The 18,886-nt window shown below is 38.6% G+C and overlaps 2 protein-coding genes across 4 annotated transcripts in view; one reads left to right on the top strand and one right to left on the bottom strand.

Annotated features, from left to right (window-relative positions):
- LOC103388656 (DEP domain-containing protein 1B) overlaps positions 1-7,731 on the top strand; it is a 21,593-nt gene extending 13,862 nt beyond the window's left edge. The window contains exons 14-15 of one of the 3 annotated variants that reach the window (XR_003051555.1): positions 4,531-4,683; positions 7,609-7,731. The gene's annotated coding sequence lies outside the window, so the exon portion shown is untranslated. Of the gene's footprint in view, positions 1-4,524; positions 4,684-6,017; positions 6,124-7,608 lie in introns of those variants that run through there. The other 2 variants (XR_522530.3, XR_003051556.1) reach the window with 2 other exon arrangements.
- Positions 7,461-18,886, bottom strand: LOC103388657 (galanin receptor type 1-like). The gene is made up of 3 exons (XM_008323742.3): positions 17,475-18,886; positions 17,321-17,386; positions 7,461-7,814 (listed from the first exon to the last, which is right to left on the bottom strand). The coding sequence occupies exons 1-3, from the start codon at positions 18,126-18,128 to the stop codon at positions 7,494-7,496; spliced, it is 1,041 nt and encodes a 346-aa protein (XP_008321964.1). The 5' UTR covers positions 18,129-18,886; the 3' UTR covers positions 7,461-7,493.

The following is an 18,886-nucleotide window of genomic DNA, read 5'->3' as shown; positions in this document are numbered from 1 at the left end:
AAAACAACTCCAAAGGTCGTCTAATGTTTATTTGAATTTGAATTTTTGAATACATGTTTAAAGGAAGCTTTACTTTATCCGATGCCGTACACATATAAATAAGCCTCTCAACTGGTCGTATAGTAGCTTCATCTGGACTAAGAGGCTAAAGTGACTGCGCAGAAGTTTTAAGAATGTGTTGACTGAAATTAGATCATCGAATCATCTCTTCAGCATGTGGTACAATCCATCTTATTTGTGAATACATACTGAATCGATGCAGCTTGTTGTAAGCTAATCACATGCTTACTACAGACATCATTGACTTTTAGCAGCAGGACAGTGTGGTCGATTAATGTCATTATTGGAGATTTGATGGACATTTTTGTTGTGGATCAAGAGTGAAATGTCAAAATTATTGATCAAACCTCCTGCTTCACCATTGACTGCTGTCAAAAACATGACCTTCTCTGTTGTTGTGAGAGCAAAAGGGCAGATTTACATAGGTAAGACAGGAAAATGCAACGTCCTGTAAAGAGTGATACAGAGCACTGGTCAAGAAATAATCAGATATGATTTGTCTGATAAGTTTAGTATTGATTTACGCATCTACTGATCCAAGACGGATAATGAGGAAAATTAATCTATTCACCAAGTAATAAAGTGGGGTGACAAAACAAGGAGAAGAATATAAACACTTGTGGTGTGTCTTTAGATGGAATGTAATATAATTACTTTATTTTGCAACAAGCTATGGTTGTATTGAGATTATTGGGAGAGACAGTTAATAAAATTCTGGTTAAGTCTACGTGGACCAAATCTTGCAAATAGGTCTGTTATGAAATTACCATGAAGCAGTTGTAGACCCGGGTTAAAGAAGTGTCACGCAGACGACTAATGATAGTGCAAGTCCTTAGCCGAAATAAATGATGAGAGAATTTAAAATAGCTGTGAGGCCGTTACCTGACTCTCATGAACTTTAGTGCAGAGAGGCTCTGCTGTCGTTACGCCCCAGGTGTTATCAGCACATTAATATCCCTGCCTGTGTGACTGCAGATAGTCCGCTAAGTGTTCCATTTTGAAGCGAGTGGGAGTAGCTGATGTTTCATTGGTGAAGTGAAGGAGAAGAGAATTAGCTCCTAACTCAAAGTCCCTCTTCACCCTTTGTAACCACGAGGGCACTGCATGACCCGAATACAAAGCAGTCAATTTGTTGCCATGCAAATCACTCCCTGCTGAGTCATCTCATCTGAACATAGCCAGTCTGTAGGTGGCGCTGATAAATTGATTCTAATTTGCCTGCCATAAAGAGACGACTTTTCATTTTTCAGCTGTTATAATTGCTCGCCGCATGAAGTAGCAAACGGGGTCAACAAGGTCAAAGCGCTCCAGCTGTAAACGGCAACAATTTATCAGTGAGTAGATCAAAACAAGCATGTACTTTTGTCCAAATTTTGTCTTCTCTTCTGGGGCAGTCAAGGTCGGGTTTATGTATCAACACATTTTGCTATGATTTGTTTTGAGTCAGATCTTACTCTCCATTTGGGAAAGCCCATGCTGTTTCCCCAATGCTTTTCTGGGAAAAGGCATGAGTGGCAGTAATTGGTTTTCCACTCTTTTTTTTTTTTTTTTTTCAGGAATAGCTCTATCTCACCGTCACAGGTACCTCTAAAAATACCACACAGAGGAAACGACATCCTGCAATACTTACTGTACAGTACTGTGTAGGTTTTAGTGATGGCTATACATTTACTATATACAGGACAAAGTGTTGGGAGCATTTTGGTTTTTAATGTATATATGAGCGAACCAGTGTAAAGAGCTAAAAACCAACATTTGAATTTATGCACAGAAACATTTCATATTGTCTAGAACAAACTGAGCAAAAAGGATACTTTTTGAAAGTCAGTTCTTAGTCGATGCCCAGCAGCTGTTTACTCTGCTGGCCACAAAATAATTAATTTATAATCTCATCATTTGAATTAGTCCCAAATAAAGGAGAAAAACACATACATCTTCTCATTTAGCAATATTTTAGTTGTTTTGTCTGATCAAATTGTGATTAATCATAATTAATTGTGACCGTGATTAATCCGCAGCTACTCTGAGATTAATAATTTGGATCAATGACAGGCCATGACGTGAAGTGGGTTTTTTTCCCCATGTACTACTGTAATACATTTGTTAATGGACGAGCTGTCTCTCTAATTTTGATATTTTATCTCTGCCGTCTGTTGCGCTGCTCGATGAAGCTTGACTTAAAGCCATTCTCTCTCCATCAGCGTCAGCTGGAGCCAGTGGAGGAGAAATGAGGCAGCACTGTCTGTACGTGGGCAGGGTGTGTAACAGGCTTGTTCATGACTGAGTGATGGGCCCAGTTATCTTATGGTCTAGATCCTGATCGCTGCGAGTGTCTTTTGCTGCAGAGAGAAGGCTCTTTGTCTATTTTTATCATTAAAACAAAAAACAAAACAAAAAAAAACACGATGAGTGGCACTAAGCTTTTTAGCCAATCTCAAGGTGTGATTGTCCATTCTTCAGTAAAAAGAAATAAAGGAGCGTGATGTAATGCGTTAGCTCAGCCTGAAAACATTACTGAAAAACATGAGATGAGGTGTTGAGAGTTACTTAACTTCTCTTCCTGATAATATTTCTTTGTGGGAGTAAAATCAGTGCATGAGCCTCCATGAAAAGACATGCATGACTCATTGTCTTTGTGATGTATTATTACACTGAGGTGCTTTTATCTTCTCACACAATGAACCTGAGATATAATAAACCTTAGGAGCCTCATTGAGACTTCATGGAGAGAGGAGGACATACATGATCGTTTATCAGTAATTTAGGACATTAAGAATCCAAATCAATAGATTACTTTTTTTTCTTTGGGTCAGTGTGATTGGCCCCTTTTTTTCCCTTTTTGCATCATCACATTTAGACCCATCATGTCGGTTCGGATGGGAGCCACAGGAGGTTGGAGTCGTTCAGCTGTGTGCGGCCGAGCAGTAATGTATTGTCGTTTCTTTGTCCTCCATTTCCGTTGTCTGCATTAGATTTGTACCCGTATTATTACCAGTTGTTAAAAGAAAAGATATCTTTAGTACTGCTGATGAAATGGAACCAAAGTCACTATGTTTTTATCTACAATGTTTGGAAACTGTTCTATTGTTCTATCTATCAGCAGACAACAAGGTCAGTTTTACTTTTACTGCTTTCTATTACTGTTATCAGAGTCTTGCTGGATGGAGGCTCAGGAGAAATTGCCCTTAAAGTACCCTTGAAGTTCTTATTAAAGGGCTGTTTTATAACCACCTACAATATATATTTACCCTAATTAATAACCTAACCTATTTAACTTAATTAAATATAGTTAGAGGGAAAAGGTTCACGTAGAGTTCCAAACAAATAATGCCATATGTTCTATATATATTCCATATTCTTAAAAGGTAAATTACAGCTCATTTAGAAGTGGACAAAACAAAACATAACGTTATCCTTAACGAGTCCACAAACAACTAAACAATACCAAAAGTTAGCTCAGATGGCAGAAAGGTACAAAAATAACTTAAAACCAATAAAAAAGCTAGTTATTCATGCAAGCCAAGAAATTCACCACAGGTAACAATAGCTAAAAAAAATGGCAGAAAATATGGATTATTTTTGAGGTTTCTGTGGTTAAGGTTTGTCAAAAGTTAGCTAAAGTCCAACCATTAAGGGAAAACAAATCACAAGTAAAAATGTTGAAAGAAAAGGCAAAGGAAAATCTTAATAAAATCTGGATGATAGCTGCATGTTGGATTATACCTTGCTAAATGACAAGTAACAAAAGGTTAATGAGAAATTATTAAATGCCAAGATTGTTCTAAAAATAATACAGATTGCTAGGGTTACAGTAATCAAATTATAGTTATTCTTTAAATAAAAAGTATTTTTTGAGCAATAGGTAAAAATGGCTCCACAAAAGCCATAACTCAGCTAATAGTTAAACTTAAAAAAAATCTAAAGATTTAAAAAAAATCTTGATTAAGCTGAAATCAAAGCAAAAATAAGCTAAAAGTTAGTCGTTGAGAAGGCTGAAGTCAAATGAAGTGTTTATGTTGCTGTGTTGATGAGCCGCCGTCCTTTTATTATAACGCTGGTCCAGAGATTTAATGGAGCAGGAAATATATCAGTTTAATACACCAACACATTTGTGAGACAGTGTGTTAAGCAGTGATCCACAGGGCTTTACCATCGCATATCTTTTGTATTGCAAGAATTGCATCAGTTCTTCATTGTCAAAACTTACACCTTCAAATTTCCCACAGTAGAGTTCAAAGAAGGAGAATTTTTCACACAGTTTTTCTGCACAGGTAACAAGGTTTAAAGTTACTTTTCCAATAGTCGGCTCTTCATCAACTCAAAGATTAAAATGCATATTTTTTTTCCTTTAACTCCTGATCAGCATTGTGTACAACAAAGAACTGCTGTTCCCTGATCCCTTTTTGTATAATACAATGAACTGTATGCCTTTATGCATCTCTGTTTGATTGTCGTCTTATGTAGTTACAGTACAAAGAATCATGGGAAGACAGAGTGCCTCCTCCGAGCTCTCAGGGACCGCTGAGTTGATGTGATGCCAGGAAATGTTCTCAGCTGCTGTGTGGGAACCAACCCTGCTATTTTCCTTCACTGTGGCCTCAGTCCACTGTGACAGTGTGACAGGTAAGAGTTGTTCTGTCTGTTTTTTTTATACTTTGTTTTTCTAATATAATAAGTAAAATAAATTATCTGGTTTAGATAAAAAGCAGTAGATGTGTAATTAAATAGCATTTGTTTAAAAAATACAAACATCTCTTCAAGGAAATGTCAGAGTTTAATATAATTATATAATATAATAAGTAGCACTGCATTAGGACAATCATAAGCCTGGATATAATGCTTTAAAAAAATAGCCTCCAGATATCAGACAGCCTTGAAAAGGCTGTGGCATTTCAAACATATTAATCATTTTTCTCTTCAGATTATAGAGGAAATAATTGACAAGACCCAGAAGGACAATCTTTGTAAAAACACATAGAGCACAAGACCAGCATTACAAGGAATTAATAGATAAAATGATGAAACAATATACAGCAGATCCAACAAGATAGAAACAGCTCCACAGAGTACCTATATTGAGTGTCCTTGTATGTCATTAAGAGGGTGCTGGGCATTTGGAAAGTAAACACTTTAGACGAGAAAAGTTTTTCTACTATGATTAAAAGAGTAGTCTCTGTTTTAGGTTGATGGAGTTGCACCAGCTCTAGTCTGGGCAGATCAGAAATGAAGTGGCTCTGGGAGCTGGTTAGTGCTCTTGCCTTACAGCAAGAAGATCAGTGGTGCTAGCACAGGTCCTTACTAATGGTCTTTCTTTCTGAGGTTTGCATGTGGTTTTTACACTGACTTTGCAGAGAAGGTATAGTGATATACAGTAGTGACATTACTCACAGGCCTCATACAACCACAGCTAGTGTATATGTTAAAATTAAAACCCAAGTTGCTTCATTTGCACCTGGTTGCTCAAGTGGCATCGTGCGAGCACTGATGGCAGTTGTCTGATAGATAAGTGTTGTAGGATTGAGTGTGAGGGTTTATCATGTCGAGTGGCCAGAAATCCTAAGAAAATCTTAAGTACAGCTGAGACTTCACAACAGGGACACAGAGGACAGGGAAATGTTAAACCCTCTTGTTGTTCAACTGTTTTTAAATGTATTCCTATATTAGGTAAGTGTTTCACTAAATGATGAGGCTTTTGGGAGTCAGTGTGAGGTTTGTGACGTACACTGCTGCAAAAATACATGGTCTGGTGAGCTGGTTTCTTTTGTTCCTGTGCTCTTCATACATCTTTGTATATCTTCATCATGTCACACACCCATTGTAATGTCACGCTCTGTGTCTGTGATATCCTACCAGAGAAAAGTCATCGCTGTAAATACACCACCATGTCCTTCATATCTCAGTGATTCCAATTCTCTGCACACGTCCAACTCTCAAAATAAGTCCTGTCCTTATTCCAGTCCACCTTCAGCAAGAAAGTTACCGTGGTCATCATCAGCAGCAGCTCCTCTGCCCTGTGGAAGTAATGCAGACTGTCAGATCCTCACTGGCAGAGGGGATGAGAGGCTGCTGATTACACTGATTAGTTCCACCTCTCTGGGTGAAGTCCGTGTGATCAGATGCTCCAGAAACCTGTAGCTGATTCGCTCCCCTCTGTGGCAGCAAACGGAGAATCTGTGTCCAACTCATTTTGTGATCTTTCCCAAGGATAAAGTGAATAAAACACATTTCCTCCATCCAGCAACTTTGAAGCTGTGCATTAAGTACAAATCAGCCATGACCCATGTCAAATGTGTGAATTGTTTCGTTTCAGTGAGTCAAGGTAAAAGCTGCTGCGTAGAGGCTTGCCACATCACGTACATGCAATATGGCAAACAACATCAGAGTTTCTGCTCTGACACAGTTTTTTTTTTTTTTTTTTTTTGGCTTTTTTTTAAACAAAGATTGCGATTAAACTAGATGCAAAACAAGCATTAAGCTTGACTCAGTCAAAAAGCACAACACATTGTGAAAATACATCAACCAGCCAATAATAAACACTGACAAATTTTTACAGTGTCAAAAACATTCACATTCACATAAATTTGTGTAAAACCGTTTGTTACGACAATGTATATGAATTAAGGCAGTTAATCCATTCATAGTCATGATTAATAATTTATCACAATTAATCATGATTAATCAAAGTCAACTGCCATTGATAAATACGATAAAAACACTTTTGTTGTAAATTGTTGGAATGGAAAGACAAATAATAGCAAGATATTTGTGTTTCATACCTGTTTTTATTTGTGACTAATCCAAATTATGGAATTAGTAATATGGAAAAATGTCAGGAATAGTTTGCAAAAGCATAACTCCAATCATGTGAAAAATACTAAATAACCATGTGAATTTGTTTTGTTTTTTTTTTTATTAATGAATGGCTTCTACTCATTAATGTGCATATTAACGGTGGTTTGTAGAACTGATGGAGAGTTGTTTTTATTGACGTTTATCTGTTTCAAAATGATAATTTTAAGTTAAACTTTTAAATTTGTTTTATGTACTTTAGGTACTTCAACAGTTTTATCTGCAAAGCTAGTAAATTTGAAGATGCACCTGAACGTGTCTGAATGTTGTCTGGTGTGTACCATCTGTCCTCTCTCGGACAGTTTATCCCTTACAGTGCTTTACAAAACCCACATTCATCATCTCAAATCATTTACAACTGAGAGCATAACTAATGCCCCTCAGACATGGTGTCCTGTAACTCAGGATTATTTGACAGCGATCATGTGGAATAAAACGGGTGTCTGAGCAACAACACTTCAGAGTTTTTACAAAACATTCACACAGTCGTTCATATCTGAGGGCTCTGTCACTGTAACTTTACACTTCTCAGTGTGACAGAAGCCCCTGAATTGGTTTTCACATCGCCTTCCACACCTCGTCAGTCAAACATTGGTGCAGTTAGTGGAAGGCGGCGTCTCCGCTTTGCTGCGGATCTCCTTAATGTCGATGAGCGGAGAGTCACTGGTGCCAATCTGACACTTGAACACCTGTTTGTAGGCCTTCCTGAAGTTCTCAGACAGGAAGGCGTAGATAACTGGGTTGACGGAGGAGTTGCTGTACGCCAGGCAGTGAGCGGCCACCCGTAACACAAACGACGCCTGGTTGAGTGGGAAGCTCCCAAACTCCGCCCACAGGTGAACCACATGATGGGGCAGCCAGGAGAGACAGAAGACCACCACCACCACCAGCACTGTCTGAGCAGTCTGGGATCCAAGGACACGTAAGTAGGAAGAGGACAAGAAACACAAAAGAAGTTTTAGTCACTGCCCTCAGGACAACAATGAAAACATTAACATGCAGTCTTCAGGTCCGGGTATCAGACAGGATAAAAGAACAACATAAGGTGTTAAGAGGTTACTGCCCAGAGACCTGTGTTAGTATTCTGCTCTGTCTCGACTGATGTTTTATTATAGTCTCCGTCTCCTTTGTCACAGTTTGCAAAAGCCAGACATGTACGTTTTGTTTGTAGCTGTATCAACCTGATGTTTTCATTATTGCATTCATGTTACTGAATAATTGTTTTCCAGTACAAACAGAGGAGGATTTTAGAATGTGTCACTGGCTGAAAAAAGTCAGTCACTCTGCTCTCAGCACAGTTTCTTTACCACATTCTCTACCTTCCTGTTTAACAGAAAAACGTTTAGAGTAAAAATATCTTCAGAGTTTATGGAAATAAAGACTTTAACATCAAATGTTTACATATTTAACAATGCAGGACAGTGTGGCTTTACTGTTGTCAAGGTGCTGGAAACTTGTGTAACAATTTTTTCTTTCCAAAATTATGCCCTAGTAAAATAATTTAACTGCAGAAAATGAGTTAAATTTACATTAAAGAAAAAGATTTTCCTGCTTTCACTTAACATTTTAATAAAGATTTATTAAAAGTTAATCATAAAATGCACTAATAGCACCACATATAGTGGAGGAAGGGAAGCTACATTCACCCATGTATCCATTCTCTACTTTTTATTACTTTTCTAGGGACGTGGGGAGGCAGTGGAGCCAATCCCAGCTGTCAACAGGTCAGGGCGGTGTACACCCTGGGCAGCTCCCCAGTTACTGGGCCACATGAAGAGACCAACCTTATACAGCTGTGGTTAATTAAGAGGGTCCGATCAAGCTAATCCCCTAGTTGCCATGAAGTTTGGACTGTGGGAGGAAACCAAAGTCCCAGATGAAAATGCTAACTTCATACAGCAAGATTGACCAGTAAGTTGCTTCCTATATATAATAATAGCAATATAATAATTTGTATCTGCATATGGAACACACACATTTAGTCCAATGACTTCCCATTTGTTAGAGTGGAAACATGGAAGACTTTATTACAGTGACTTATGTGATCATTTTAAGTTTACTAAACTATTTTAATGCACTGTCAAAGAGGTGAGTGGTTCATGTTTCCCCGTTATGTTGGGCAAAAGTGTATCAGTAAAGCCAAAGGCTACAGCTGGAAAGTGTCATAAAAAAAGAAAGACCTAATTATATGCTGCCTGTTCTGCTGGGCCACTCCACTGCATTTCATAATCGCAAGTGAATTTACTCAGAAATAATTCGATCATCAAGACTGAAAACTTTTATGGAGTTGTACTCGAGGAAACCAATGAAGGATAACTAAATCACAGAGACACGATAAACTTATGGTGACGATTGTGTCATATCAACACAACTCTACAGGGGCAGTAAATCAAACACAGTAGCTGATCACTTCAGGCTGTTCTGCTCAGTTCTCCTTGTGACCTTGGATAAGTAATACTACACTAACCAGACCCTTCGGAGTAACACTACTTTGTTTGCACTGGTTTTTCTGCTCTGTGTCAGTCCTGTTTGGTTCAGTTCCACAGCTTGCATCAGTGTCAGGCTGCCCGTGTAGGTGGAAACTCTGACACTAACGTTACTTAGTTTGCTCAATGTGTAAACAAACTGGGGCCAACAGACATGTTTGCAAAAGCAATACATATTTCAGAGAGTTGTGTTTAGTTTGTGCAGCGTGCCAAGTATGCCCACAAAGGAAAAGTAATGTCTCAGATGTCTCCAGACTGAAGAACACTTATGATGAAGTGACAGATTCAACAGTGTCATGGGTCAGACTATCACAGTAAGATCAAAGAAATGTATTACATTTTAACACAGCATTGCTATAGACACATTTCAATAAAGACTTTTTGACAGAACATTGTGCCCAAAACCATGGCTTAAAAGTTAAAAGAAAATGGCTAAAGTAAAAGAGTGTAATATAAAATAATACATAAGCTTAATATGTCAGTATGAAATAAAATAGTTGTAATCAGGATTACAAAATAATTTAAAAAAAGTCACCCTCAGAAAATGGCCTGAAGTCAAACCAGGGATAGCAAAAGTTAGAGGAAACATGATAATACATTTGACAACAAAAGTGATTTTAAAAATGTTTTAGTATCATGTTTCACAAAAAGAAACTGTGGTGATATTTTACTTTTACTCACCATCAAAATTAGTTTTCTCAAAGTATGAATTATGAGTGCGTTTGCGTTTAATGCATGTTGTATTATCCCTTGCCACAAAAATCCTGAATAACCAAAACAATTTTACTTTTGGTGCTGCTGCAGCCAAATGGCCAAAGTGATTATGAAGCTGCACAAATGTTTCTGCGAATTCATTAGAAAAAAAAAAGTGACTTGTGACCATAACATTAAATTATGTTATATTCCATTTGTGGCAGTATTGCTTTTTTTTAACCGATAAATCTGTAATAAGAGTGCTTCTCATCAATCATACTATGGACAGACAACTGGGACAGGACTTTATGCAGGGTGAGAAGGTCAATATTGGCTTTAATTAACAGCCTTGACACTCACACACACTCACACACATACACACAGGTTCCCACAGTGTTGATGTGACAGTATGTTAACAGCCTTGCTTTATTTGGATTACCTCCAGAACACATTAATATCTTCACCTCCTTCCCCCGGGAGCCATCAGGCCAATATAAACAGTAAGAGCCTCGCCGCCACAGGAAGTGATAACATGGAGTATTAAAATTGTATCAAAAAAATCAAACAATAAAACTTGTGCCTTTTGGCCTTTTCTTTCCAGCAGTATTTTCTCATCTTGTAAACCTCAGTTGTAGAATGTACTGTTGCTGCAGTGTTTTTAATATTTAACTGTTGCACAGAAGAATTATTCCAGTCAACAATTGTATTATTGCTGCAGTAACAGTCAAACGAAAGCATTCGATGCAAGTAGAAAAGCGTGTGAATGAATGGGGTTTAGATGGTAGAGTTGAAGATGCTGAGATCTTATATTTGAGTGAGAAGGATGGACAGGATTAGTATAAATAAGCAGATTATAGGGTAGGGGACAGTTGAGCAGCTTGGAGATAAAGTTAAAGATGGATTGGACACTTGCTGAAGAAGGACAGTGGATATATTGAAATGGAGCTGCCAGGCAGGGACGAAATGATTCACGGACGTGCCAGTGAAGGGACAATGTTAGCAGGAGGCAGAATGATGCACTGTGGCCATAAGTGGAGGAATAGCAAACGACCTCTGCCTTTAGGGGACCCAAGCACTGCAACCCAAGACATATTATATTAAAATGACTGCAGGTGGGAGTGGGTTGACAGAGATACAGCGTACTGTAGGTAGTGCTACATTTCTCCGGGCTATATATATTAACATTATGTGCAGATCAGCTGTGTTGAGTCAGTGAAGGCATCATCATCATGACTACTGGTACTTATTGCTTGTTATTTATCTGCATGTAAATGGCAGTGACACAAACACAAAATAGTCTGTGTTTAACCTTGATCATCCAATAAAACTATTAATTAATTGTATTTAATATATATATACATATATTCTCTAAATACATGTAGAACAATAATATATGTAATAAACAGAATCATCATCATAATCATGCTGCAAGATAAACAGCAATAGACTCAAGCCATTTTGGTACCTGAGGTGAGATTTGCTGCCCTTCAGAGACTACATTAAAAAAAGTCTTGATTGATGGTGAAAAATAAAACACCAATATTTATCACCCCCACTGAAATTGTTTTTATTCTTGTGCAGGGTTAAAACTTCCCCACCTCCAGCAGATGGCACCCTAGACAAGAGCTGGCTCTGATTCACAGGTTGTAAAGGTAATTCTGTAATAAGTTTTATTTTCTTTCTGCAATTTGCAACTCATCTACTCAACCAATTGACAAAATCATTTTTTTATATATATATAAAAATTATTTTGGACCCTGCGTGCTAATTGCTTTACTTTGACTTTCATGAACTCTGGTAGAGCATTTACAATATTAACACGCATTTGACAATAGTAACACTCAGGCATCTGTGACACTGCAGCGTCAACAGGCAGGGATTTTTGGGGCCACTCAAATATTCGCAATCCTCATTTCACATGACTCTGTTAATCAAAGCGAAGAAGGCTCGTCAAATATTAACTTTTATTACCAGAGCTCTCATCTAGAATGGGTTCTGTCTGGATGTCTGGCTCACACCCACCATTATGTGAGATGACCCAGTGAGACCGCAGTGATAATTTCATGGTTTTAAAAAAAAAAAAAGCAGTGAGAATCCAATGAAAATATAATTGTTTGCCAAGTCAGGTGGATATTGGTGTTCCTAAGAAGATTATTCAGCCGCTAAGGCTTTAAAGCTAATAAGTAAAAAAAAGTCAGCCTTTCTTTGTCTGAACATGACATGAAGGCAAGAAAAGGTTAAGAGATTTCTCTAAAAAACAGATTATTCACATCTTTGCACAAAGACCCGGGCGATTAGGGAACGATTTCGAGCGTTGCTTTACTTGGAGAGTTGGTCTTTGAGAGTGACTGTTGGAGGCTGACTAATTCCTACAGTGGGGGTATAAGGGTAAGAAAACCGCAAAAAGTTTGTGGAGATTCATTTCACAACAGCAGTGGGAGTGACCTTGCTCTTCCCAGCTGTCACTGACATGATGTCCCACACAGGCCAGGTACAGATGTAGCACACAAGCTACTGATTAAACACCCTTGTTTCTGAACACATTTCTGGCAAGAACATGATGTTCATTCATTATATACTGCCTTGGCGGCAAAGGTGACAGTAACTTCTTCAGCATTGTTGTCTTGGAGATAATGATGTTTCTTTAAGTTTAGAGACAGATTAAATAAATAGAAATGCTTGTTTTTTTCTGCGAGGAAAAACATGGACTACAGTAAAAGGTCGACTGCCGCATCTTCCTAGTTCTATTCCTACAGGGGCATGGTATCTCCAACTTTTAAAGAAAGACAAACGTTGTCAATCCTGTGCCAAATTAGCTGTGATGCTGCTGCGGCTGGCAGCTACATCAGAACAAAAATTTGACTCTAATGTTCTTTATTCAGATTAATGAAATCCAGATGTAAACGGCTTAAAGAAATACCACTTTAAACAAGTGTATAAGAGGGTGAATATATTATTTGTGTGTACCAAGACCATGGTTAATTTAAAGTCATTGTTTACATAAACAGTAGAAAAATACAAAACCATTCTACTATTTCTCTTGTAAGCTTTCTGTTGTTAGCACTGGCTCTGATAGCACCCCCTGCACGGGAAGAGATAAGTTAGACGTTTGCAAACTGCTGATTTCCTGGAGTTGATAAGATATTTTTACTTCAATATGGATTTATGATCTTGAAAATCGGTGCTGTTGTAGTGATTTTGCTTAGCTTGATATAAAAAAGCACAACATATTTACATTCTGAACAATGTCAGTAGTCCTGAGATTAGGCAAGGGCCAAAAAAAAATTATTATTTATATATTTTGACATCATGTTTTATTGGGTGTCAAGAGTCACCAAAAAGTCATTAAAAAAGGGAATAAATCCATGTAGGAGGAGTTCAGAATTCAAGGTCGCTATCATCTTGTGTGGAAATTAGAGCTGTTAAAGTTTGGTTTTTACCTTTTTGGGTTTAGTTTTGAAATCATGTCTGGATAGATCCAGATCCCACACTTAATTTGGAGCTTAAGTATTATCCAGCACAAAACGATTTGAAATCCTCCGCAGGACTAGACAGACGGACGCGTGTAGATAAATAGATCAATAGAAAAAATATTAGGGAGAAACATCATCCTTCACAGGTCCTGCAGTAGAAATGAAGCAGGCGGAAAAATCCTTTTGAAGCCACGAATTGTAGCTGCTGTAGCTGGGGCGCTCAAGATGAAAAACAATGTGTGAGAAATGATTTTTCGAACACTTCCCTGAGCCAGGAGAGGAGGAGTCAATGATGTGGCTTCAGTTCTCTTTGAATTTACTGTTATCTCTGGGAAACCCATCAGCATCATAATGATCCAAGTGTTTTCAGATCATGATGAAAGCAGAATGTTTTTTAAGTGTTTTTGGACCAATTGGAATGGTGTAACTGAGTCATAGTAATAGTAGGTATTATTTTTCTCTTCAGATTAGAGTGATACTGTGAGAATGTTGTTCTGGTCAATGACTGTAAAGGTGTGCAATCTACAGTGGAACATGTGTTAATGTTCTAGGGCATACGTGTCAAACTCAAGGCCCGGGGGCCAAATGCGGCCTGCCAAGCCATTTTGTGTGGACCACGGGAGCTCAAATAGCATTTAATAAAGTCTGTGCAGCAGAGTTTATTAACCTATTAAAATTAAAAGTTTTTTTTTAATTTATTACACAGTGATGAACACTATTTGTAGCTTGAATAAATAGTAATAAATTGCAGAAACATGTATTTGTCTGTTATGGAGTAGCTACATCAATACCAACGATCCCTGACCTTTTTTGTTCCAAGGACTGGTTCCCCATACCACCCGTTACTACAGACTGGTACCAAGGTGCTGGGCATTGAAGGTTCATTAAATTTTCAAAATAAAACATCTCTCAGACTCTATTCTGTTTGAAGCTGAGTCTAAATGACTTTTATTTTAAAATATTATCAGATTATCTTCAAATAAAGAAAGTAAATGGATATGACTGGATTTTCTTTGAATTAAGTAAATTAGGAAAAACTAAGCAAATATTTTCACTGTGTTACACTGCGGCCCGGTACCGTATGACCTATGGACTTGTACTGGTCCACGAACCAGGCGTTGGGGACCCCTGATCTATACAGTCTTTCATTTAAAACCAGCCCTTCAACAGGAACTGTATTGCTGATGTTGCCCGGGGTGAAAATGAGTTTGATGCCGCTGCTCTAGGGTGACCAGAAAGCTGTCAGTCACCAAAGTCACAGAGGGACCTGTTATATAATAGGCTTTTTGGGGGTTTTTTTTTTCCTCAAATCATAATTTTTGTGCAGCTGCAGCATCATACTGAACTCACAGCGTTAAAAAAGCAAACTGCTTTTTCAACGCTATTTTGCCTTTTGTTTTTAATCGTTCACTAATACAATGTTAATGTATTAATATACCATTCTTTGTACCTGTACCAGAAAAGTGTCATCTCTGTTTTATTCAGAGCTGTCAAAGATAACATTATTTGCAGCCCAGGTCCGGCATTTCTAGTGCTTCTACTTGGCTCACATATGGCTTGGAGTTATGACACAGGAGAGTTCATTCTTGTTTATTAGATCAAAGCCTAATAGAGTTGTCACATTTGCCAGATATGGGACACAAGCTGGCCAGAGGTTTGACACGTCAGCCGGAAGCCAGCTCGGCTGCACCATTGTCAGAAGTGGGCAACTTTGAAATGATTTTCTGGATGGATCTCAACTGTTTAAGCCTTGGGACATTCACCTGGGTGCTGAGTGGCAGCACCATTTTTGAAGCTCTCAATTTATTTCAATGAGCTAAAGTAAAGTATACATCACCTCTGAAGAAGGGCTGACTTTGTTTAAATAATTACCAGATTTCAGAAAAATATGTTGTTGTGCTTAAGAATGGGCGTTCCTCTCTGTCTAATCCTGTAAATGATCCCGTCCATTCTAATATAATTTTCTTGAATAAACAAGTTGCACTTTAGAGCAGAAGAGAAGTGAAGCCAGTGTTGGAAAAGAAAATATTAGCAGTAAGTGTTGAGTGTTGTTATTGAGGAACATTGAAAACAGCATTATCTAGTCATTTTGGGCCACAACCCTTTCTGCAGCTACAGAAACAGCTCACCACCAAGGGCAACTATAGTTTTATATAAATAGAATAGAAGTCTGTAGAAAAGGATGTAAAATTATAGCTGCTCAGTAGGGAGTTAATGGCTAGAACAGCTGATTTAAGGTATTTTTAATAGAACACAATGTCAGTTTTATAAGTTATGATCCCATTTCGTGGGAAATAGAGGACAAAGCACTGATAACCAAACCTGAACTATGGCCCATCAAATCAATGTTTGTATCCGTAGGAGAGTGTGAAATAGTTTTGTAGTGTCTGTAGCTTTGGTTGGATCTAAGTATTTGGTGATAACCCAGTCACTGTGATTTACACTGTGCATCGTAGCCTGGGTTTCATGGGCTTATTTCCAGTGGATTCTCACAAACCTGTCAGCATAACCACATCTCCATCTGTGCCCTTTCAGTTAGCACTGCAAATCATCAGTATATGTGAGCTTCCTGACATTTGCTCTCATGGTTGTTTGAAGTTCACTGTAATAAAGCTTGGGCGTAGGTGTGTATCAAACACATTTATATTCCCAGCAACCCTTGCACTCTCAGGTGGCCTACAGTCATTACTACTGGCTTCAATGCACAAGGCAATTATCTGGGTGGTGTTGCTAAACTGACCGTCCGTGAAGAACAATGGACAGATAGATAGAGGGTCAGACGGCACGATGGACAGTGTAGCGTGCAATAGTAGATACCTGCTATCATGCAAGCGTTATTGAGACGAGAAATGAGGCTGTAAGTTGATCATACTTTGCCTCCGGGTCGTTTTGGCCTGAGTGATCATAAATGTTATGGCTTCAATAATCAAAACCTTGGCTGCGTAAACTGATGCGATGAAGGCACAACATGGCACAGCATGAATGATGGTGGTTGTATTTTTTATTTTTTTTTTCATGGCAACTGACGTCCATAAAGTTGTTTTCGTGCGTTCTTGAGAATTCATTCATCCATTTGTTCTCCATTCTTTTCACTCTTCTCTGCATCATGAATATGACATTAACCATCTACTGCACCGTTCTAAAGGCCAGGAACCTCAGCCTGTGCTTTAGAATCGAATCATGTCAAAGGACAATCAACAAAGATAAACAGAAACCGAATTAAAGGCATGATATATGGATAATCATTTTTATACGTCTTAGAGGCAGATGAAGCACACCTTAATTTAGATGATCAGAAGGGCAATTTAAAGGAAACATTTATGCCCTAAGGGTTTTTTTTTCTATTTATTTATTAGAGCATCATTTCACAGGATTATAGACATCAAACTTCATTAATGTTTGAGCCAAAGCAACAGGTTGGAAAACTAACATCTAACTGAAGTAGGAAAGATCAGATGTTGGAAATGGTTGCAAACAAAAGAAAATGTAGAAAAACATGGTTATTAATCAAAATACCAAGCAACCACTGTCAGTTTATTATTATTATTATTCATTATAGTCGGCTTCAGAGGGATCTGGCATGGAAAATATAACATGTATTCTTCTAAGAATGTGGATAACAAAGGAGGTGTTTTGATTCACAGGGACACAAAAGAACTGCGCAGACTGTCATTGTATATATGATAATGTATGATTCCCCTTAACTAGGTCAGACCTTGTCACCATAATAAACAAGAAAATATATGTCATTCTGCTTACCTTTTTCTTTGATGCCTCTGACTTTTTGGACATATTTCTTAGTTTTTTGTGCAAGTGATTTAAAACCTGTAAGTGAGAAGAAAAAAAACAGATAAATTACCCAGAATTGTCCAGCTATTCCCATGACTAGTGAATGCCTCGTGGATGTTCTTACCTTGGCATAACAGAAGGAAATCAGCAGCAGGGGTAGGACATAGCCAAAGACAAAGGTGCAGACCACATAGACCTTCTTGTGGTTCTCATTTGGCCAAATCTCCCAGCAGAACGTGTAATTATCACTGTGGAAAATGTTCTGGTAGTACATGATGGGCGCAGCCATAGCCAGAGAAAGTATCCAGATCACCACAACTCCGATCAGAGCGTGCCTCGCCACGCGGATGGTGGAGGACTTTCTTGAGTGAACGATGGCAATGTATCTGTCCACGGACATGGCAGAGAGTGTGAAGATGCTCACCAGCATAGACACGGTGAAGAAGTAGTGGATGAATTTACAGATGAACGCGCCCAACACCCAGGACGGCATCATGTAGATGGTGGACTGGAAGGGGATGCAGAAGAGCAGATAGGAGAGGTCCGCTATACTCAGGTTTAGGATGAAGATGTTGGTGGTGCTCCTCGGTTTCCCCGGTTTGCTCCGGGCCAGCACGGTGATGACCATGGAGTTCCCGAGAACACCGAGCGTGAAGATGAGCCCGAAGACCAGCAGTGTAATGAAATTATCCGTGCCGATGCCGAATAAAAGTTTCTGCTCCTCTTTCTCTGCCATGGTGAAGTTCTCATACACGCAGTCGGTCTCTGAGAGGTTCATTTTTGGTTGCTGGTTCGGCGACTCCTTTATTTGAAACTTAAGTTGCAGTAACGGACCTGTGGAAGGTCTGTTTTCAGAGCAGGGTGGTTCGATTCGTCTCCATTTGCGCGTGACCGCACACAGTTTGTTCTGTTCTCTCTCACACTTCAGAAGACCATATGTTTGTTTCCCCACATCTCATTCCCCTAACAATAAAACTAACCCAGTCTTCTGAGTCGATTTGGTTGCAGTGCATTCGTCAGTCGTGCGTTCTGGAGACCGGCGCTCCTGTTGCGCGCCTGATGCGTCCGCGCTCCGACTGGCGGCGAATCCACTCTGTTCTCTCTCTCTCTCTGCGTCTGGACTTTTCCTCTCACGATATAGCAGGGGTTGGGCTGTGTCACGTCAGCACCCATTAGACCACCTCCCAAAAATCATGGGTGGTGAGGGTTGTTTTTCTTGCTCTGTTTTTTTTTTTTTTTTTTTTTTACTTCGGAATGATCCCTGGATTTTCTTACCAAAAATGTCTACTTTTGATATCATCTGGGCTGCGTGCATAACTTACAGACTTAAAACAGCCACAGACCTGTCATATTCATATAGATTATAAACAACATTCTGTAGTCTGCCATGATCCTCTTAATTCCGTTCTATTTGGCTTTGTACAGGGGAGACTGTGGGAGGAGATTTCTCTTTTCTTTTTAATATATATATATAAGAATGACATCTTCCTCAATCTCATTTCTTAGTAAAATCATGTTTATAAACCAAAAACCTGA

This window comes from Cynoglossus semilaevis, chromosome 13, assembly GCF_000523025.1.
Source record: "Cynoglossus semilaevis isolate Cse_v1.0 chromosome 13, Cse_v1.0, whole genome shotgun sequence".
Classification (NCBI taxonomy): domain Eukaryota; kingdom Metazoa; phylum Chordata; class Actinopteri; order Pleuronectiformes; family Cynoglossidae; genus Cynoglossus; species Cynoglossus semilaevis.
This window is presented reverse-complemented; position numbering and strand designations above follow the sequence as displayed.